Genomic DNA, 21,849 nt, shown 5'->3' with positions numbered 1-21,849 from the left:
TCTATAAGTCAATTGACACGTTTTGCATGTGATATGTGTTATGTGTCGTAGTCCTGCGATAAAGTAAGCTACAGCAAAGACAATGTAAGGAAATCATTAGGAGGAGAAAATACACTGACGGTGTCATCTGTATTTGTCAAATAAAATCTGATCCAGGGGTGTCGGGGGCTGCTCAGTCCGTTAAGCGTCCAACTCTTGATGTTGGCTTAAGTCATGATCTCAGAGTTGTAAGATCGCGCCCCGTCCTGGGCTCGGTGCTGGGCGTGGAGCCTGCCAAGATTCTCTCATTCTTTCCCTCTGCCCCTCCCCCCACTCCTACTTGCTCTCTCTTTTTCAAAAAAAAAAAAAAACTTTGTTTTTTTTATAAAGGAGCACCTGGGTGGCTCAGTCGGTTGAGCATCTGACTCTTGATTTCAGCTCAAGTCATGATCACAGAGTCATGGGATCAAGCCCTGCATTGGGTTCCTACATAAATAAATACATACACATATAAAATCTCTAGAGAAGAATTCTGCATCTGAGTTGAAACCCATGTGGTTCAAAGGTCAATGGTGCTTGAATCTGTTTGTTTTCTAAGCATTCGATGTCTTACTTTTGTAATGGGAAAAGAGACCTTATTTTAGAAGTTCTGTTGTAGAAATGTTTGTTGATCTGAGAGATGTTCACATTCATAAGACACTGTTGTAATAAAAATCCACATCATGCAAACAGTAAGTGTGGGATGAACCCATCTACTAAATAAACATGCACAGGCGAAATCCAAAACAACAGGTGTCCAACACCAACAGTGGCTCTCTGCGTGGAGGGATTATGAGTGGGTTTTTTTTTTTCTTTCTGTCTGTAATTACAGATTTTCTAAGGTCAAAATTTTTGTAACTTTACAATAAAAGCAGCTATTGGAAAACAATCCCCTGCCGGCAGAGTGTTACTGGGCAGAAGGGCCGAGGAGTCCGCATGAGCAGAGGCCCAGAAACAGGAAAACAGGGTCCCTGGGCGGGGGGTGGGTGGGGTGGGGGGTGGCCATGGGGGAAGGACTAGTCAAGTGGGGCCAGGTTACAGGGTCCTGAATGCCAGGTCCTAGAGTCTGGGAGGGATGCCATGGGTAAGGGGGAGGTGACTGTGGCAGGGGTGGAGGGGGCTGCAGCTGAGAGCCAGGCGAAAAAGGGTGCAAATAAGCATGGCCCCGCGAGGGCCCAGGTCAGTGAGGCTGGCACACAGGGTGCGCAGGGAGAGGAGGGGCTGGGCCCGAGCATGCAGGGCTGGCACGGGTAGGGGGCTCACCGTCACCTCCTGGTAGGATTCCATGCCATTCAGCACCACCTGGATGACCTGCCGGCGCAGCTTGACGCTCTGCTCGGAGCGGTACTCGGAATTGGTCAGGTAGAAGAGCGCAGCGCTGCCCGTGACCTGGATGTTCTTGTCATACTTGTGGCACTTGAGGGCTGTGATGACCAGCTGTGGGAAGGCAGGGTGGGCCTGGGTTGGCCAGTCCTGTTCAAGCCGTGCCAGGCCAGGCCTAGGGCTCTGCCTGGGGGCTGGGACAGTTGCTCTGGGGCTCAGCTTACCCTGATCCTATTCCCCGAGAACAGAAGTGCGGGATGGGGGGCAGAAGCTAGACGGGGCCACAGGTCTGGGGTAAGGTCAGTGCTGGGACAAGCTAGGCCTGGGGCTCGGGGGTAATGCTGCTTGTGGGCCTGGGGATGAGGAGGACGTGGAGAGGAGGGACATGCCTCAACCAAGTCCAGTGCTGGCCAGCTGGGGATGGGCAGGAGGCTGGGCCCCCCAGGGTTGAAGCTGACCTTCAAGGCCCGAAGCAGCTGGTTGCAGCGCTCGATGCGTGCGATGTCAAAAAGCAGGTTGATGGCCCTCGAGGTGATCTCAGGCCTGTGCTCCGTGTAGGCCTCTATGGCATTCAGCACCTGCTCCTCGTTTTTGTCACCACTTACCTGGGAACGGAACATGCTCAGAAACACCCGGAAGAGGCCAAGCAGTGGGCTCCCCAGACCCCAGGGCCATCTCTACCCCCAGGGCAGACACCATGGGGCCCCCAGCCGACCCCCTTCCCTTGTCCCAGGGCCCACTATTCCTCCCCTCCCCGACTCCCTCTCTCACTTTGTAGGCAGGAATGTGTGTGAGGCGGCACAGGGAGGTCTCAAAGAGCCCGAGGAACTGCAGTGGCCTCTTCAGGGCCCGGAAAGGCATGATGCTGCTCTTGGAAGGCTCAATGCTGGGAACAGAGGGTGCTGGGGTCAGTGGCCTGTGGACTGAGGCTGTCCTGGGTTCAGGAGTGCTTCTCCCTGGGGGTGGCTAGGCATTTACTTGGGGCCCTCTTCTAGGCCTTCCTGCCTCATCTTTTGGGACACAGACTGCCACCTCCTGACGGAGAGGTGGCAAGGTCACACTGTATAACATGGGGGATGGGAGTTACTGTTGCACCCATCTTTGGAAAATACTATGTGCCCTTCTAGTGAGGACTTGTCACCCTTGTATAATGTCCTAACCGAAGATCATCAAGAGACATGCACATCAACCTAGCCCCGTGAATGCACAGCTGGGGACAGGGCCCATAGTCAATTACAGTCGGATCGGTTTGAATCTGATCTCGATCTCTCAACCAACCAGGCCAGGAAGCAACCTATCCGCTGGGATACCTAAAGCAAGGGAGACGCTGCTGGCCATCCTACCGCCACCACCGTCGCTAGCCAGGCTGAGCGTCCTAATTCTCCGCTCGCCCCTCAAGCTTACACCTTCCAGCCTTTGCTGTATGCTGTTCCCTCGGCTGGAACACCTTTCCTCTGGCAAACTCAGGAGCTTTCAGGATAACCTGGATGCCATTCCTCCTTCTTCTTGACCCTCAGGGCAGTCCCACAGTCCTGCGCCTCCCCTACCACTGTCCTGATAAGGACTCCTTTGCCCCCACGAGCTTGAACAGACTCAACAGGGCAGGGCCTGGTTCGGTTCTTTATCTCTGGCACCCAGCACAGGCCCTGGTGTGGTAAATGCTTGTTGAATGACACCCTGCTGGCAACCACCATGGGTGGGTCCCCACCTAGTCTGCCCCGCCTCCTCGTCCATCTTGGAGATGCTGCAGTTCTCCAGGATCATGTGGCCAGAGATGTCCAGGGACATCAGGTTCCCCAGCTTTTGCACAAAGAGGCTCAGCACCTTGCGAGTCAGCTTGAACTTGTAGTAGCTGGAGAGGCGGTCTCGGGAGATGTCCAGGTGTCTGGAGATTGGAGTGGGGGCCACAGGTCAGGAGCTGGGGCTGCCTCACAGAGCCCCGCTCCTTCAGCCCACGGCAGGGAGGGTAGAGCCCCTTCCTCCCACAGCTGCTCCAGAGCATTCTGGGGAAGAGCCTGCTGGCACCCCAAGGTCCTGAACAGCCCGGATGCAGCCAAAACACTGGGCTTAAGGAAGGGGACTGTCTCTTCCAAACCCATCTGTGCCCGGACAGGGCCTTACAGACCTCCGGGACTGGCGACCCGGACCCTCTCCCCGCCCCTAGTGAGCTCTGGGCCAGCAGCTCACCGCAGCTTGTGCAGCTGGACGATGACCCGGATGTGGTCGTCTGACAGGTCCATGTTGTAGAGCACGAGGGACACCAGGCTGTCTTTCCACTGGGTTAGGAAGGCCGCGTCGCTCGTCTGGATGCCCGAGAGGTCCAGGGCAGCCAGGGAGCTGAGTGGCCGCAGCAGCGACTCCACAGGGACCCCGTCGATCATGCGACCCAAGTTGAGGAAGCGGAGGCGGCTAAAGCCCTCGAACGTAAAGTCCTTGACCAGCACCTGGCAGGTGGGGTTGACGAGGCACTCATCTTCACAGCCCCCTGGGTTCTCCTCCTCATAGAAAATGTTGGCACAGCCGAAGAGGCTCAAGGACACCAGGGTGTGGCTAAAGCTCCTCAGCGTCTGCAGACTCTTGGCGGACAGCTTCTCGCAGTTGGTCAGGTACAGCTCCACCAGGTCCTGGGAGCAGGGACAGCTCCGTCACCGCCATAGCCCACCAACCCCCACCTCTGGCCAACCCCAGGCCCGAGCCCAGACCACAGGTGGGCTTCAGGAGGGGTGTGTGCAAGGCGCTGGCGTGCTGGATTCTTGTCCCGGAGGGGTCACTGACGCTCTCCGGCCGGCCTCCCCATGGCCGTCCCCACTGGCTGGCGACGTAGGTCTCACCTGCTTGCGGATGGCCTCCAGGTCCTGGTCCTGCACCAGGTCCTCGCGAAGGTGGATCCGGGTGAGGCGGGTGCTGCGGGGGTCCGAAAAAAGGCTGAAGAAGCTCTCGTGCGGTTCAAAGTTGCAGGCGGCATTGACCAGCTCCACGTACCTGGGCGGGGAGGGAAGCCTCGCTAGCGGGAAGGGCTCAGGGGCCTTCGTCCTCCCGCAAGGCTCTGCACTAGCCCTCCTTTTCCTGAAACCTTCCCTTGCCACCCATCAGCAACTCCCATCTCTTCCAACCCCTGTCCCTCTTTCTAACAGCATCTGCTTGGACCCTGACCGCCCTGCAGGCGACATGAAGATGCTCCCCCAGGCATCAGGACAGCAAAGATAACAAAGGGGTCTCTAATCAATAGCAAATCCCAAACGCTTCCTCCCAAAACTCGTGCGCATCTGTAACAAACACAGGCGTCCGCACTCCTCGTCTTTCAGCCAGCTTCTGTTCCTGATCGGCTCCTCCCGGGACCCTTTTCCAACAGGAAGATTAAGCCAAGGGGTTTGACATTTCCAGCTGGGTCCAGGCCAAGCACTGAATAAAACCCTATTTGAGATCCCAGTTGATACAAGAATCCTGGTCTGGTGGAAGAGGCTTGGGAATCAAACACTGGGCTCTGAATCCTGGCTTGGCTGTTTACTACTTGGACAACTTCACACAAGCAATGGAACTTTGCCAGAATTCAGTTTCTTCATCTGTAAAATGGACATAACTCAGGTCTGCAAAGGGTCCAAGCGAGTGCCTGAGCCACATCAAATGCCCAGAACATGATTACAAGTCGGGCTCCGTCCTGGGGTCACACACAAGTTCCCACTCTTTCTTCTTTTTTTCAGATTTTATGTTTTTAAGATTTATTTGAGAGAGAGTACGAGCGAGCAGAGGAGGGGCAGAGGGAGAGAGAGAAGGAGACTCCCTGCTGAGTGTGGAGTCCAATGCGGGGCTTGATCTCACGACCCTGAGATCATGACCTGAGCCGAAATCAAAAGTCAGCCACTCAACCAACTGAGCCACCCAGGCACCCCCTATTTTATTTTATTTTTAATTATTTTATTTCTAGGGGCGCCTGGGTGGCTCAGTCAGTTGAGCAGCGGACTCTTGATTTCGGCTCAGGTCATGATCTCAGGGTCCTGGGATAGAGCCCTATGTCAGGCTCTGTGCTCAGCAGGAAGTCTGCTTGGGGTTCTCTCCCTCCCTCTGCCTCTACCCTTCCCGACTGTGTGCTCTTTCTCTCTCAAATAAATAATCTTAAGAAAAAAAAAGATAATATTTTTAAATAGTCTTCACACCCAACGTGGAGTTCAAACTCACAACCCCAAGATCAAGAGTTGCATTCTCCACAGACTGAGCCAGCCGGGGGCCCCACAAGTTCCCACTTTTATAAGCAACTGTTTGGTCTAACAATTTCCCTTCCGGGGATCCGGACTGACCTCCCTGGGTGAGTGAATGCATGTCCTATTGCCAGGAGCCTCTCATAGTGGGGAGTTCCTTGGAGGGCCCAGATACAGATTTTCTGAATGATTCGATCCCAGATTTTCTGAATGACTCGATCCCTGGTCATGGGTCCATTCTTTACAGTGCACCAGTGAACGAACATGTGTGTGGCTCTGTGCACACACAGATACGTGTTTGTAGGCACAGGCATGTGCACATAGGCACATGGAACAGTCAGAATTCCTTTGTATGTGTAGGTTTCTTTAAGATTTATTGAGAGAAAGAGTAGAATGAGAGAGAGAGAGCGCATGAGCGGGGGGAGCAGCAGGCAGAGGGAGAGAGAGAAGCAGACGCCCCACTTCAGCAGGGAGCCTGATGTGGGGCTCGATTCTAAGACCCTGGGCTCATGACCTGAGCCGGAGACAGACGCTTAACTTACTGAGCCACTCAGGTGCCCCCTATATGCAGGCTTCTATACCTTCTCATAGATGTAAATGCACACTTGCAGTCACACACTCAAACACACCCCATGCTGCAGAAACCCACGTGTATACAAACGCCCATTCCTTCATATGCACACCCTTCCACACACCACCAATGTGCATACATGTAGCTTTATGGTGACGAATATACCAGTGTTCTCCGCACCCGCAGACAGCCAAGTCCATGCACACACACCCCCACACGTGTGTATCCATAACCCTGTTCCTGCATGGTGCACACCACGGTCCCAGAGCTCATGCTAAGACTCACGCCCACGCCCCAGCCCCCTGTCCGCTCACTCATTGACGAGCCGGTCACAGATCTCGCTGGGCAGGAAGATGTCTGGGTGGAGCCGCAGAGTCTCCTTGTCCAGTAGGTAGCCCAATGTGCCATCCAGGTTGCGCAGGCAGAAGTCAGTGCAGAGGGCCATCAGGGACTCAGGAGTGTCGGACGCCATGCTGGGGGGCAGGCGGGTGGGCCAATTCAGGACAGGAGCCCCTAGGGGCAGCAGTGACTCCCCAGCACTCACAGGGTCATTGGCAGAACCACAGCCTGGGGAACAGGAAGAAGCTAAGTGAGCCACAACCACCAGCTACCCTATGCCCACTCTCTGAGTAGGGAAACTGAGGCCCCAAATGTCACACTCAATTGAGCAGCTTAGCAGAAACATGCCCCAGGGCTCCTGCTCCCTTTCCTGGTCCTCTCTGAGCCGCCACTAGCTGTGTGTGATTTGACCTGCGAAGAGCAGGGGCCTTGTCTGGGCATCTTTCTGCCTTCTCAGTATCCGTGGGCAGACGTGCATGTGTTGGGGACTCAATGCTTGGGTGAGGATAACGGGGCTTTCATTAATAGCTACACTGGGGCATCCCTTACTGTGTAATCTAACCCATAAATAGTAGTCAACGTGTGAATATTCAGTATATGCCAGGCCTTCATAGACATGCTGTCATTGAATTAAGCTGTGTATGATTAAGAATGATTAATCATATCTCCCAAGGGAAGTGAAAATATACATCCACATAAAAATCATACATTCATGTTCACAGCAGTACTATTCGTAATAGTCAGGAAGTGGAAATTACTTTCCATCAACTGATGCCCGGATAAACAAAAATGGTCTATCCATTCAGCGGAATGTTATTCAGCCATAAAAGGAATGAGGTATTGACACGTGCTACAGCAAGGATCTTGAAACCGTTATGCTAAGTGAGAGAAACCAGGCACAAAAGGCCATATGTTGTACGGATCCATTTACACACAGTGTGTAGCCAGAAGAGGAAATCCGTAGAGTCAGAAGTAGATTAGAGGTGGCCTAGGGCTGAGGGCTGTGAGGGATAGGCAGTGACTGCTAACACTACGAGGCTTCTTCTAGGGTGATAAAAATGTTCTAAAATTGATGATGGTGACAGACACAGAATTCTGAATATACTAAAAACCAACAAACTGTCTATGTTAAATAGCTATAGCATATGGTTTAGGAATTGTAGCTCAATAAAGCAGTTATTAAAAAACTAAAGTCAGGGGGCGGGTGCCTGGCTGGCTGTCAGAAGAGCATGTGACACTTGTTCTCAGAGTTGAGTTTGAGCCCCACCTTGGGCGTAGAGCCTAAACAAACAAACAAATAGGTAAATAAAGTTGGGGCCCTTGGCTGGCTCAGTTGGTAGAGCATGTGACGCTTATCTTGGGGTCATGAATAGAGATCAGTAAAAACAAAATAAATAAAAACTTAAAAAAAAAACAAAAACCCTAAAGTCTCCTACTATCTTCATGACCTAGAACTAGGTAAAGATTCCTCAAATAACACTCTTGAGGGAAAAATGATAATCCAGTCTGCACTGAAGTGAAGAAACTTCCATTCATATATACACAAAAATTAATCTAAGATGTGGGCACCTGGGTGGCTCAGCGGGCTAAGCCTCTGCCTTCGGTTCAGGTCATGGTCTCAAGGTCCTGGGATCAAGCCCTGCATCGGGCTCTTTACTCAGCAGGGAGCCTGCTTCCCCCTCTCTCTCTCTGCCTACTTCTGATCTCTCTCTCTCTGTCAAGTGAATAAAAAAAAATTAATCTGAAATGGACCATAGACCTATAGGTGAAGGGTAAAACAACAAGATTTCTAGAAAACACAGGAGTCTATCTTGTGACTTTAGAGTAGGCAATCATTTCTTAAACTGTTCACCAAAAAGCCCCTGAAACCATAAAGAGAAAAATATTGTACTGCCTTAAAATGTACATCATTCATCAAAAGATATAATTAAGAGAAAGGATAAGCCATTGACTAGAAAATATTTCCAATAATATATCCAACAAACAACTCATATTCAGAATATATAAACTCCTTCTACAAATCATTCTTTTTTGAGATTTAGCAATTTTGAACTGGATGGTTCAGTCAGTTAAGCAATTGTCTTCAGTTCAGGTCATGATCCTAGCTCCTGGGAGTGAGCCCTGCATTGGGCTCCCGGCTCAGCAGGGAGCCTGCTTCTCCCTCTGCCTCTGCTGCTCCCCCACTTGTGCTCTCTCTCTCCCTCTCTCTCACTCGCACACACACATACATACATACATACATACACATTTTAGCAACATCTACACCCAGCATGGGACTTGAACTCACAATCCTGAGATCCATAGCTATATGCATGCACCACTGACTGAACCAGCCAGGCACTCCCAAATTGATTTTTTAAGATTTATTTATGTATAAGCGAGCAGGGTGAGGGGCACTGGGAGAGGAGAATCTCCAGAAGACTCCCCACTGAGCACAGAGCCCCACACTGGGCTTGATCTCCCAACCCCAAGATCACGACCTGAGCTGAAATCAAGAATCAGATGCTTACTGATTGAACCACTCAGACAACCCCCCCCAAACTCATTTTTTAAAAAAATTTTTATTAATTATTTTTATTAACATATAATGCATTATTTGCCCCAGAGGTACAGGTCTGTGAATTGTCCAGCTTACACACTTCAGAGCACTCACCATAACACATACCTTCACCAATGTCCATAACCCAGCCACCCTCTCCCTACCCCTTCCTCCCAGCAACCCTCAGTTTGTTTTGTGAGATTAAGAGTCTCTTATGGGAGCTGCCTGGGTGGTTCAGTGGGTTAAGCCTCTGCCTTCAGCTCAGGTCATGATCTCAGGGTCCTGGGATCGAGTCCCGCATCGGGCTCTCTGCTAGGCAGGGAGCCTGCTTCCTCCTCACTCCCTCTCTCTCTCTCTGCTTACCTCTCTGCCTACTTGTGATCTTTCTCTGTCAAATAAATAAAATCTTAAAAAAAAAAAAAAAAGAGTCTCATGGTTTCTCTCCCTCCTGATCCCATCTTGTTTCATTTTTTCCTTCCCTACCCCCTAAAGTCCCCACTTTGCCTCTCAAATTCCTCATATCAGGGGCACCTGGGTGGCTCAGTGGGTTAAAGCCTCTGCCTTCGGCTCAGGTCATTATCTCAGGGTCCTGGGATCGAGCCCCACATTGGGCTCTCTGCTCAGCAGGGAGCCTGCTTCCTCCTCTCTCTCTGCCTGCCACTCTGCCTACTTGTGATCACTCTCTCTCTGTCAAATAAGTAAATAAATCTTTTTATTTGTTTTTTTTTTAAAGATTTTATTTATTTGTTTGACAGAGATCACAAGTAGGCAGAGAAGCAAGCAGACAGAGAGGGAGATACAGGCTCCCTAACGAGCAGAGAGCCCGATGCGGGGCTTGATCCCAGGACCCTGAGACCATGACCTGAGCCGAAGGCAGAGGCTTAACCCACTGAGCCACCCAGGCGCCCCAAATAAAATCTTTTTAAAAAATTGCTCAGATCAGAGAGATCATATGATAATTGTCTTTCTCTGATTGACTCATTTCGCTCAGCATAATACCCTCCAGTTCCATCCACTTTGTTGCAAATGTCAAGATTTCATTTCTTTTGATGGCTGCATAGTATTCCATTGTGTGTGTGTGTGTGTGTGTGTGTGTGTGTGTGTCTCACATCTTCTTTATCTATTCATCTGACCGCCAAACTGTTTTTAAAAGGACATAGCATCCTCCTAAAAAATGGGCAAAAGACTTGAATAGGCATTTCATAAAGGATAGAGAATATATGGAAACATATGTAAAAGGGCTCAGCTTCATTAGTACCCGTGAAACCACAATGAGATCCCATTTCCACCCACCAGAATGGCTCAACTGGAAACGATCCAGGCAATACACCAAGCTTGTGCTGTGGTGACAATGGAACAACGGGGTGTCACCCACGCTGTGGGTAGGAGTGTCCATTGGTGCAAATTGACAGTGTAACGGGATACTGTTCGACACTATCACCAAAGCTGAGTATGCACATGTGTTCCATGTTCAGCAACCCCACTCCTAGGCACACACCCAGCAGAGATGCACAGAGATGTTCCCCCAAAGACACAGACCAGAATGTTCACAGCAGCATTATTCAGAACAGCCAAAATCAGAAACGAACCTGCACGTCCCGGACACTAGCATGAGTAAGCTCGGTACACTCACCCATCAACTATTAAGGACAATGAGAACACACAAACTACTGTTAACGTAACAGCTTGGGTGAACCTCCCGAATTTAGTGAAAGGAGTCAGATGGAAAAGAGCATATATCGTATCATGGATCAAATGAATCCAATCACATTTTATTCCATTAAGTTAAAAAATAACAAAAACAACAAAAAATGAACAATCTGATCTGTGATGGCAGAAGTCAGGACTGAGGTTACTTTGAGGATTTGGCCAGGTGCCAAGAAGCTTCTAGTCCCACATCTGAGTGCTGGGTATACAGGTGTGTTCACTTTGTGAATATTTGGGAGCTGTATACCATGGTGTGATTTTTTAAAAATGTATATTGTAATTCAGTAAAAGTTAAGAAAATGGCCTAGACACCGAAAGGGGCCCACATTTGGAGGGGAGTGGGGTTCAGTTAAGTGATGCTCTGTCAGTGTAGGTCCTCAGTGACAAGTGGCTGAGACAGAGTGAAAACAGAACCTTCACATTCAAATTGAATGACCAAGATAGAAAACAATCAAACATTTATAGAACCGAGGAAAGTTGGGAATGAATCCCAGACCATCTTCCTACCAGAGTCTGTATTAGAAAGGGGGGGGGGTAGGCAAAAGGAACCCATGGTATTAGAAATCAGGGTAGCGATTCCCTTTGCAGTGACACAGCGATGAGGAAGCAGCAGTGGGGCCTCGGGGACAGGTGTGTTCACCTGTAGACATTTATCAAACTGTCCCCTCATGCTTTCCAGGCCTTTCCCTAGCTACGTTATACTTCAATAGCTTCTTTTCTTTTTCTTTCTTTTTAAGTGTAGGCTCTGTCATCAGATAGATCTATGTTTCAGGGGCGCCTGGGTGGCTGTGGGTTAAAGCCTCTGCCTTCGGCTCAGGTCATGATCCCGGGGTCCTGGGATAGAGCCCCGCATCGGGCTCTCTGCTCAGCAGGGAGCCTGCTTCCCTTCCTCTCTCTCTGCCTGACTCACTGCCTACTTGTGATCTCTGTCTGTCAAATAAATAAATAAAATCTTTAAAAAAAAAAAAAAAGATCTATGTTTCAACCCAGTTCTACAACTCACTGTAAATTACCCAACCTCTCTGGACCTGTTTCCTCATCTGGAAAATGGGGACAATAACTCCTCCCTCATGGGGCTGCCAGAGTAAATGAGATGGCGGGAAATTTTTGGTCCCGGGTTTGACGAGACTGAGCACGCAAGAAATGCTGGTTATGATCCCATCTTGCAGATGAGAAAACTCAAGCCCAGAGAGGCTCCTCTGTCCAAAGTGGGATTTGAACCTGGTCTCTCGGGCTCCATCACATCACCCCTTGGAGAGCTTTGAAGGAGTCTGGGGCCCAGCACTGCCCCTGGCTTCCTGGAGCCCCCACGTCCATATCTGAGCCTTCAGGGCCGCTCTGGAAATCCGATGGGCGGCCCCAGAGCCCCGTGCCTTCTGGAACCACAAGGACTAAGTTCCGGCACCACCATTCAACTGACGCCAGTGCTCTGGGAGGTCGGGAGTCAGGCCCACCCAGCTTCCAGGCCCAGCCCTGCTGCTTCAGGGCAAGTGAACTTGGGCAAGTGTCTTCACCTCTCTGTGCCTTGGTTTCTTCTCTAAAACAGGGAGCACTGTGTGAGGGTAACATGGAGTATGCGAAGAGCTTAGCCTGGCACCTGGTCAGTGGTAACTGCCCCAGAAGCAGCAGCTACTGTTATAATCACGATTACTATCATTGCCACATCATCACCTTCTCTGCCTCACCTGCCCTGGTCCCCAACAGAGCACCATCTGCTCCTGGCCAGTTGCAGGCCTATGCTCCCCAGGCCTGTGGTGCCCGCTGTCCCACTGGCTGTGGGCCACCCTTGATGGAAGACACAATAAACAGGCTGCCTGGGCACTGGGCACGGCCTTCCTTTACCTTCATTCACTTCCAGATCTTCCCCAGGCAACAGGAGCCCAGGGAGCACCACTGGCAGGGAGGCGCACCCCGCTGGCAACCGAGTCCCCTCTCTTCAAGCGGTTACTCAAGGCTTCCTGAACCGCAGCCAGCCTTCTGGCCCACTTGGTGCCCAGTGGCCCCTACAGCAGCCGGCCTGGCCTCCTTCGTGGTACTGGCAACAGGCCCTAAGCACAGGGTCACCTTCAGACCTTTGCTCAATCTGTTTTCTCTCAACCGGGAGCATCCCAATTCAACGAATTATCCCACTTTCTATTCTAAACACTACTCCCACCGCCCCCAAAACACATCTGTGTCCCTCCTCCGGGAGGTATCCCCGCCCACGCACGCGCCAGCCCACACCACCTCTGAACACCCCTTCACAAGCTGCTCCCCGTACATCTCCGGCCTTAGGATTGACATCACTTCCTCTGGAAGCCTTCCCTGACCAACCAGGGTGCCCCTCCCCACCGGCCCCCCTGTGTGCCCATGGCCCCACTGTGACAACTAACACTTTGAACTAATGCTGGTTTAGTGATCAGGCTTCCTGGCCAGATGGCCGGTTCCATGAAGGCAGGAACTGGGCTGTCTTGTGGGGCATCGCCCTGCACTGAGGCCCGGTCACTTCTTCACCCACTCAGCAGCTTCTATCAAGCACTGCAGGTTCAGCGGTGAGCGAAACTGACAAGGTCCTTGTCCTTATGCAAACTGACTCCGAGGGAGACAGACATCCACCTAAGCAGAACATAAACCCCATGCCATGTCACTGGGACCAGGGTTCTGAAGGAGAAGGTACCTGGGGCTCTGGGTACCTCTGCCAGGGGACCTGCCCTGGACTGGGGAGTCATGGGCAAGCTTCCTTGGAAGTGACATTTCAGCTGCAACTTGAAAGATGAGTCATAGTTAACTCTAGTGGTGGGGAGAGAAGGGAAAGGCATCCCAGGAGGAAGGAGCAGATGTGCACAGACTGAAAGTCCAGAGGGTATGGGATGCTGGTGCCACAGGCCCAATTCCACAACAATTTGCTGGACAAAGGAAGTGATGAAGCCCTGAGGGGGCCTGCTACACTGTAGGGTTTCCACACATGACCTGTGGAAGGGACGAGAGGGGCCTGCAGGTTGAGGCAGAAGTGGCAGGCACCCAGGGGACAAGGCGCGCACTCGTACCCTCCCTGTCCATGGTGCCAGGACAGTAGAAGGCCCCAGTGGCCACAGACAAACCCTTACCACTCTGAACAAGAGAGCAACGCGATGGGTTCTGCCTTTTCTGCAGGACTGGTTCCAGCTACCCAGCTACCCAGCTACCCAGCAAGCCTTGACCCTGCTCCCCAGAGGGAAGAAACACCACCCTTTCAGCCACTAAGGTCGCCCAAAGACAAACCAGGCTGATAGTACCATCTGCTAACCACCCTTGGACAGTGGGACCCTGCTTCTTGGGTCTGGGGTGAGCTGGGGGAGGAAGGGGCCATCCTCATCTTGGCACAGAGGTGGAGAGGCCTGGGGCACCCTGCCTCTGGCACCCCCATGAAGTTGCCATCTCTACCTCCTCACGCCCACCCCCGAGGGCTCCTCACTCCCGCAGCAAGCACCGGCCATCTGGGATTCTGGCAACTGGGGACAGAGGGAACTCTGATTCTGAGAGCACACTGCACGGTAAGAAGAACTCTGTGTCTTCCTCCCTCCCTTCTCTAGTAGGTTCTTTACACTGGCTCCATCTTGAGCTCTGACGTGGGGGCGGGGCAGAGGGGAGGGAGGCGGGGAGAAGAGGGGAGAAGGCAGAAAACAGAAGCAGTGACCGCAGCCTCCACTCCGGACCTGGGGAGCAATGAGCCCCTCATGCTTTAGTGCATACAGTTCCTTATTTAACCAACAAACCACATTCCCCAGGATCTGGTACTTGAAGCTAATTGACACTTGTCTAACAATTGCCGATCACCCTTCCCACAGCCCTGTAAGCTCGGGGAGGAAGGGAACCCAGCCTGCTTGTAGGCTCCGGGATCCTCTGTGCCAGCCTGTGCCTGGCACACATCAGAATAAAGGTTTGCCTTTGCCCTGACCTCACTATAGCAGCTGAGGTACTGACTACTTACTGGCTGTTACCCCATTTGCTGATGATGACACTGAGGGTTGCCTGAAATCACAAAATGGATGACAGGGGACACCATCCTAAACCAAACCCGTGCACCTCACCGCACCATTGGGTCTTCTGAGCATGCAGCCCAAGGGCTGGGGAGTGGGGGTGGGGGGACAGGGGACTATGGTCCAGAGGGAGCATGGGACCCCCACAGGCGACCTGACACCCTGCCAACAAAGAGGCTGGCGGGGGGGAGCCAGAAGCTTCAGTCTCAGAGCAGCGCCCACCCCGTGAGATATTAACCCAAGAGCCGGTGGAGGGGGGGAACCCAAACAAATAGCCTATTTACAGAAGCTGGAAGCTTTCCAGGAAGGAGCAGATCCCAGGCCAGATATTGGGTGGTGGGAAGCTGCTAGGAGGGGAGTCAGGGCAAGTACCAGGGTCTCCCAGGGGCCAGGGTGCAGGCCAGGGGCAGAAAGCATCCTAAAGCGTCGCCTGCCTGGTGGCTGGCCTACCCGGCCCACGCCTACCGCACATAATCCGCAGAGTGGGGGGGGGGACATTAAGAAAATGCAGAAATATAAGGAGGCGGAGACGCACCTCCCTGCTCCCTGGTGCCACCTGGAGGCAGAGGAGCGTTGCAGAATACCTGGGTTCCCAGCTTGCAACCAAACTTAACAATCACACCCAGACCCACACCATATACCAGGAACTCTAAGTACTTGATATCTACTAGGCCATTTAATTCCCTCAGCAACCACATGGAGCAGGAGTTATTAGAATCTACAACATGCAGATAGGCAGCAGAGGAGTGGCAAAGTAATCGCCATGGACTACGTACGGGTTCAAGGGTCTATCTGCACGTAGAGACACACAAACAGGTACGCCTTAGTTCCAGACCCAAAGTGCCGAGCTTTCCACACATGTTCTCACCAGAGGCACACATAACCCAGGAGGGACACATTATTTTGTTTTCCAAATGAACAAACTGTGGTTCAAAGATGTGTGAGGACCTGCCCGAGGTCCCCCAGCAAGTGTCTGGCTCTTCCCCACGACGCTACGGGGCAGGAACGCTTTCCCTCCACCGCAGATCTTGTTTCTGTCCAGGAGGCTCCGCTGACTCCTTAAAACTCTACGTGTCCTCAGGCGCCGAGCACAGATGATCTTTTACCGCTGGTAATTGTGCTACAAGCATGTGTCATTTTGGCCACACAACTCAAAGCTTCTTGGCGGGGACCTTGTGTGATCCATGGAGGCTCCACGACACAGTGAGCCTATGGCTGGCTGGTGGCAGAAGAAGGAGCCTCAGCTGCACGAGATCGCCGAGCGATATTTACCAGCCTCCGTACTCATCAGGATCCTTATCAGTCAACGTGTGGCGAACAGCACCTACCTTGGGGTTGCTGGGGAGATGCCGTGAAATAATGGCCAGGAGATGGTGAGCAATCGTTATGGAGTGATCTCCCAGGAATCATGCCTGGGGAGAACCTTCTGTTCATTCTGGCAGGTTTCCGCCTGCCAACCAACAGTTTTAGTGCTTGAGCCAGATAAAGAATGACAGTCCCCAAACCGATGACCCAGCAGGGGGCCCTGAAGTGGCATTTCAGGAGTCAAAAACAGCTGAGACACGCTGACAACGGCAATAACAAGAACCATTCTTTGCCTTTGTAGAGAGCTTCAAAGTGCACCCAGTGCTTTCATGACCGGGGTCTCGTTTCATCCTTCCAACAGCCTTCAGCGTCAGAACACAGATAGGAAAACTGAGGACCACGCAGGCGATGGAACTTGCCCAAGTTCACAGTGAGCCAGACACAGAGCTGGGGCTTGAACCCAAATCCCCAGGTGGCTGATCCTAGGATCTAGCCATGATAGCCGCTCGAGTAGGCTGGCTCTCGGCATCCAAGCGCTCTGACTTTTCATTTTTTTAAATTATCTGGCCCAGTCACCCTGTTCAGCTTATGACCCAGGTCTGATGATATAGTCCAGGCTTGGGGGATGAGGAGGGAGAGCAACCGTTGTTCCGCTCCCTATAAGGCAGGCTGCAAAGTCTCAGCTTCTGCTGGGTCCTTCTTGGATTAATATCCCCCATCAGGAGATCTGCCACACGCACCCCAACCACATGTCTGAGGCCAACAAAGACTGCCCTTCCCAACCTGTCCTCATGTCACATTTATGTCAACACCAAAATTTTGTCAATTTTACGTGGTAGAATGGGGATTTGCTTTGCTCTTTTTAAAAAGCCATCATCTTCCAGTGGCACCAAGACCAAGCTACCATCCTCCCTGTAGAATATGCAAGCATTGTTGTCACTGAGGGGTGACAGTAAGTGTCCACTGTGTCTCCCCTCACCCCCACTGTTCTCCAAAATTCTACTAGCTCGGGGAGGAAGCCAGAGCTGGTGGCACCACCAGCTGGTGCTAAAAAGAAAGGCTTTGAGGTAGACACATGTAAACAGTTCCTCCTCATGGCCACTACCATCATCACAACTGTTAGATACCGAGCACTTAATCCATGCTAAACAGTGCACTAAGCACTTCAGTGTGTGATGTCCCTCATTAAGCCCAACAGCTCTATTTTACAGATGAGGACACTGAGGTGGTCCCTTGCCCAAGTTCTCACAACCAGGGAGCAGCTGCAAGACCTGATTTACCTATAGTGCTCTATGGCCGTCCTTTTTGTGTTAATTCCACCAGCGGTCACCACAAAGATGGAAGAAGATCACTTATAACACCAAGCCAGAGCATACTGGCTATTTGTCATCTGAAACAACTCTATATTTTCTCTGACTACCATGTTTGTACAGATCTGAAAGGATGCTCCTTTAGATACTCTGGGACCCTGCATCACAGGGACAGCCCCTGACATTCTGCCCGCCATTATCTGGTTCCCACTCTTCCCCTCCTCCAGTCCCATTGTCTCCTTGTTGTTTCTTAAAACCATCAAGTATATTACCTCATGACCTTTGCTCTTGCTGTTGAATGCTCTGCCCCTAGACAGATGCATGGCTCGCTCCCTCCCTCCCTCCAGGACTTTGCTCAGATACCACCTTATTAGAGACCTTCTCTGATCAACGTCTCCACAAAGGTGACTCCACTCTCTGGCTCTTGCCATGGCCCTTCCTGCTTTTTTTTTCTCCATGACACCCTACATATGTTTCTTATTTTCTGAATGAAGCAATGAACAGAAACAAAGACCCCCTCACCACTGCAACCACCTCCTGCTCTAAGCATAGTCTCTTGTTACTCTTTTTAAAGCTGCCTTCAAAGCTCATTCTAACCATTCTGAACCCTGAAGAAAAACATTCTGTGGGAAAGATGAAAGGGGGTGTTTTTCCCTGTGGAGGCACTAGGCCTTCCTCCCTCCCTTAAAAACGAAGCGCGCTGACAGGCACAGGCAAAGACTGGAAATCTTGGATCCCTGGTCCAAAGAGCTGCCAAGTCCATTTCCACACACAGAACTATGGTAGCCAGCAGTCAGTTTCACTTTTAACTCACCTATCAGGCTCCCTTGGCCCTCAGGTTTGCAACCCCAACCCATCCTGTTGGATTTCCTGCACCTTGTCATCCCTTTTGGGAGCCGTTCCAGAATCCACGCCGTTCCCGAGCTCTCAAGCATTGCTTTGGAGGAACTTAAGCTCGTCCAACAGGTAGGAGGGACAGAAGCCGGCCCTTTTTGCCCTATATCGATCCCCCATTTTGTAGGGGCATCCGACAGGGCGTCATTTTCTTTCTGGAGGAAGGGAGCTCAGTTTTAAGGGCACGTTTCTCAAACCTGACAGCAGGGGCAGAGAAGGGAGCCCTCCACCACTGGCCGAAATGGACCCGTGCAAGAGGTTGCAGCGGCGATGCCCAGGCGCCTAAGGCAGAAGGGGAAGGGGGGAGGACGCGGATAAATACCCGGGGCACCGGGAGCCGACAGGATGCTTGCTTCCTCTGCGAGGAAAGCCGGGGATGTGACCCGGAGGAATCGGGGGCCAGAGCGCCAGGGAGACAGGGAATCTCGCCAAGCTAGGGCCGGGGTCTCCCGGAGACGGGGGTCGGTGGGGCGGAGCTTGGGATCCCGGCGACTGGAGCCCCGCGCAGGAGGGGTCGCGGCGGGGGAGACCCCGCGGCCGTTACCTTGCCCTTAGGGCTGCGGGCGGGGCTGAGGGCCGCCGGGTGCTGGCTCCGGGGCCCGGCCCCTCCCCCGATCCGGCTCCTGAGGCTCGGAGCCTGCAGCCGCCGCCGCCTCCGCTGTCAACAAACCCCGGGCGCGTCACTTCCGGGGCCGCCCCTTAGCAACAGCGAACGGGTTCCCCCGACGGGTCCCGCGGCGAACGAGGGCGGCGGCGGCCGAAGGTTCCGGGGCGCGCGGCGGCTCCTCTCCCGGCGGGACCTGGTCTGCGGGCGGCGGAGTGCGGGTGGGCCCCACCGAGCCCCGAGCACGCTGCTCCGGGTGCTCCCTGGCTGCGGGGAGTCCCACCGTGTGACCCCGGCTTTGGGGCCCGCTCTGGCCCGCGGGCCGGCAGAGCCCGGGCAGTGCTGACGGGCGGGACGGACTCCACCTCCCGCGTCACACCGACGTCTCCCTGCACGCCGCGCCCCCCGCCCCCGCCCCAAGCCCGTGGAGCGTCCCCCGCCGGTGCTCTGCAGGTAGCGCTCTCCCACGCGGCCAGACGCGCGCCGGCTTCGCCCGCCACTTAACGGGCCGCCACGTGGGGGAGTGGGAGTCGGCCTGGGCCGCTGCCTTGCCCTCAGCTCTGGTTGCTGTCGCCCAGTCCCGAAGATCGCGCAGACCAGTGTCTCTCCTCCTCCCCGCCTCCCCCGCACCGTGCGCGGCTGCCTCCCGCAGCATCTCCTCCCCGCATCCCCGCGGCGGGCTCCTCACGCGCCCTCCCCTCCAGCTCTTCGCCGTCCCGGAGGGGTTTTTCCCGAACTTGGAGATCAGCGCACTCCCCTGCTTACAGCCCTTAACATAGACGACTGGGATCACCTCTCCAGCCTCTTGTCGTCCTCTCTCTTGGCCTCCCTTCCATTCTCCAATCAACGCAGCTTAAAGCATCTTTGGTTCTTGGAATGATCCCCTTGTCTCCTGTAGCGTTCACAACTGAACGCTTTTCTTGCTATATCCATACCCAACACACTTCTTGCTATCTGGATGCAACACGCATATAGATACATATATAGATACATATGTATTATATATAATATATTTATAGTCCTTTATAACCTTTAGTCCTTTATTATACATGTATATGTATATAATATGCATGTGTAGCTAAGAGCTAAAACTAAAACTTTTTTTTTTTTTAAAGATTTTATTTATTTATTTGACAGAGAGAAATCACAAGTAGATGGAGAGGCAGGCAGATAGAGAGAGAGGGAAGCAGGCTCTCTGCTGAGCAGAGAGCCCGATGCGGGACTCGATCCCAGGACTCTGAGATCATGACCTGAGCTGAAGGCAGCGGCTTAACCCACTGAGCCACCCAGGCGCCCTAAAACTAAAACTTTGAGGACAAAATATAGGAGTAAGTCTTGGTGCCTGGGTTAGGCAATGGTTTCTTACATGACAGCAGAAGTATCAGTGACAAAATGTAAACAAATAGGATTTCATAAAAATTAAAAACTTTTGGGGCACCTGGGTGGCTCAGCCATTAAGCATCCGCTTTCCGCTCAGGTCATGATCCCAGGGTCCAGGTATTGAGCCCTGCGTCAGGCTCCCTGCTGACTGGAAGACTCCTTATCCCTCTCCCACTCCCCCTACTTGTGTTCCCTCTCTCACTGTGTCTCTGTCAAATAAATAAAATCTTTCAAAAAAAATTTTTTTTTTTTACTTATGGGGCGCCTGGGTGGCTCAGTGGGTTAAAGCCTCTGCCTTCCGCTCCCAGGGTTCTGGGATCAAGCCCCACATCAGGCTCTCTGCTCAGCGGGGAGCCTGCTTCCCTTCCTCTCTCTCCGCCTGCCTCTCTGCCTACTTGTGATCTCTCTCTGTCAAATAAATAAATAAAATCTTAAAAAAAAAAAAAGAAGGTGAAAAGATAACTCAGAATGGGAGAAAATACTTGCAAGTCATATATATGATAAACAACTAGTAATCCAAAATATGTAAAGAATTTGCAACAAAATAACAAAAGGGCAAATAACCCAATTTACAATAGGCAAAGAGCTAAATAGACATTTCTCCAAAAAAGTTACACAAATAAAAGTCAGTCAGAGAAAGACAAGTAACATATGGTTTCACTCATATGTGGAATATAAGAAATAGTGCAGAGAATCATAGAGGAAGGGAGGGAAAGCTGAGTGGGAAGAAACCAGAGAGGGAGACAAATCATGAGAGATTCTTTACTATAGGAAACAAACTGAGGGTTGTTGGAGGGGAGGTGGGTGGGGGATGGAGTAACTGGGCGACAGGCATTAGAGAGGACACATGACGTGATGAACACTGGGTGTTTTATGCAAATGATGAATTACTAAACTCTATGACGTTCAGTCATTCTGAACTGATGATGTACTCTATGTTGGCTAATTAAATTTAAATTTTAAAAGTTGTATAAAGGACCAACAAGCATGAAAAGATGCTCAACATTATTAGCCATCATGGAAAAGCAAATCAAAACTACGATGAGAGGGGTGCCTGGGTGGCTCAGTTGGTTAAGCATCGTACTCGTAGTTTTGGCTCAGACATGATCTCAGGATCCTGCAGTCAAGCTGTGTGTGTTGGGCTCTGTGTTAACCTAAGAGTTGGCTTAGAGTTCTTCCCCCTCCCCTCTGCTCCTCCCCTGACCTCTCTCTCTAAAGTAAGTTAAAACAACAATAACAACAACAATGAGATACAACTTCCTATTCTTAGGATGGATCTGATCAAAGAGACAGACAATGACATATTTCTGAAGATGTAGGGAGATGGGAACCCTCATATATTGCTGGTGGAAATTTCAAAAGGTGCAGCTGCCTTAGAAAATAGTTTGGTAGTTCCTCAAAAAGTTAGTTACCATATGACCCAGCAATTAAACTCCTAGGTATATATCTCTAGGCAATGTTCCCAGCAGCATTATTCATAACTATTATGAATTATTTCCTCCAGAAGAGGAAACAACCCAGATATTTATCAACTGGCAGATGGGAATGAGATGGCATGATATGTTCATACAATGGAATATTATTTGGCAATAAAAAGGGAAGAAGTACTGACAGGCTGCACCATGGATGGAACTTGGAAATGTGCTAAATAAAAGAAACCAGTCC

The 21,849-nt window shown here is 51.7% G+C and overlaps 1 protein-coding gene across 4 annotated transcripts in view; it reads right to left on the bottom strand.

The window, feature by feature from the left end:
- ZER1 (zyg-11 related cell cycle regulator) overlaps nt 1–19,195 on the bottom strand; it is a 29,870-nt gene extending 10,675 nt beyond the window's left edge. Inside the window, exons 1-9 of one of the 4 annotated variants that reach the window (XM_059410614.1) lie at nt 18,745–19,195; nt 18,121–18,482; nt 6,423–6,675; nt 4,173–4,323; nt 3,529–3,965; nt 3,050–3,226; nt 2,113–2,227; nt 1,800–1,946; nt 1,288–1,455 (exon numbers count right to left, since the gene is read on the bottom strand). In XM_059410614.1, the coding sequence (XP_059266597.1) occupies nt 1,288–1,455; nt 1,800–1,946; nt 2,113–2,227; nt 3,050–3,226; nt 3,529–3,965; nt 4,173–4,323; nt 6,423–6,675; nt 18,121–18,241 (1,569 nt within the window). In that variant the 5' untranslated portion in view covers nt 18,242–18,482; nt 18,745–19,195. Of the gene's footprint in view, nt 1–1,281; nt 1,456–1,799; nt 1,947–2,112; nt 2,228–3,049; nt 3,227–3,528; nt 3,966–4,172; nt 4,324–6,422; nt 6,676–18,120; nt 18,483–18,522 lie in introns of all 4 variants that reach the window. The other 3 variants (XM_059410613.1, XM_059410616.1, XM_059410615.1) reach the window with 3 other exon arrangements.
- Nucleotides 19,196–21,849: the final 2,654 nt, after the last annotated feature.

This window comes from Mustela nigripes, chromosome 9 (genome assembly GCF_022355385.1).
Source record: "Mustela nigripes isolate SB6536 chromosome 9, MUSNIG.SB6536, whole genome shotgun sequence".
NCBI classification, from domain to species: domain Eukaryota; kingdom Metazoa; phylum Chordata; class Mammalia; order Carnivora; family Mustelidae; genus Mustela; species Mustela nigripes.
This window is presented reverse-complemented; position numbering and strand designations above follow the sequence as displayed.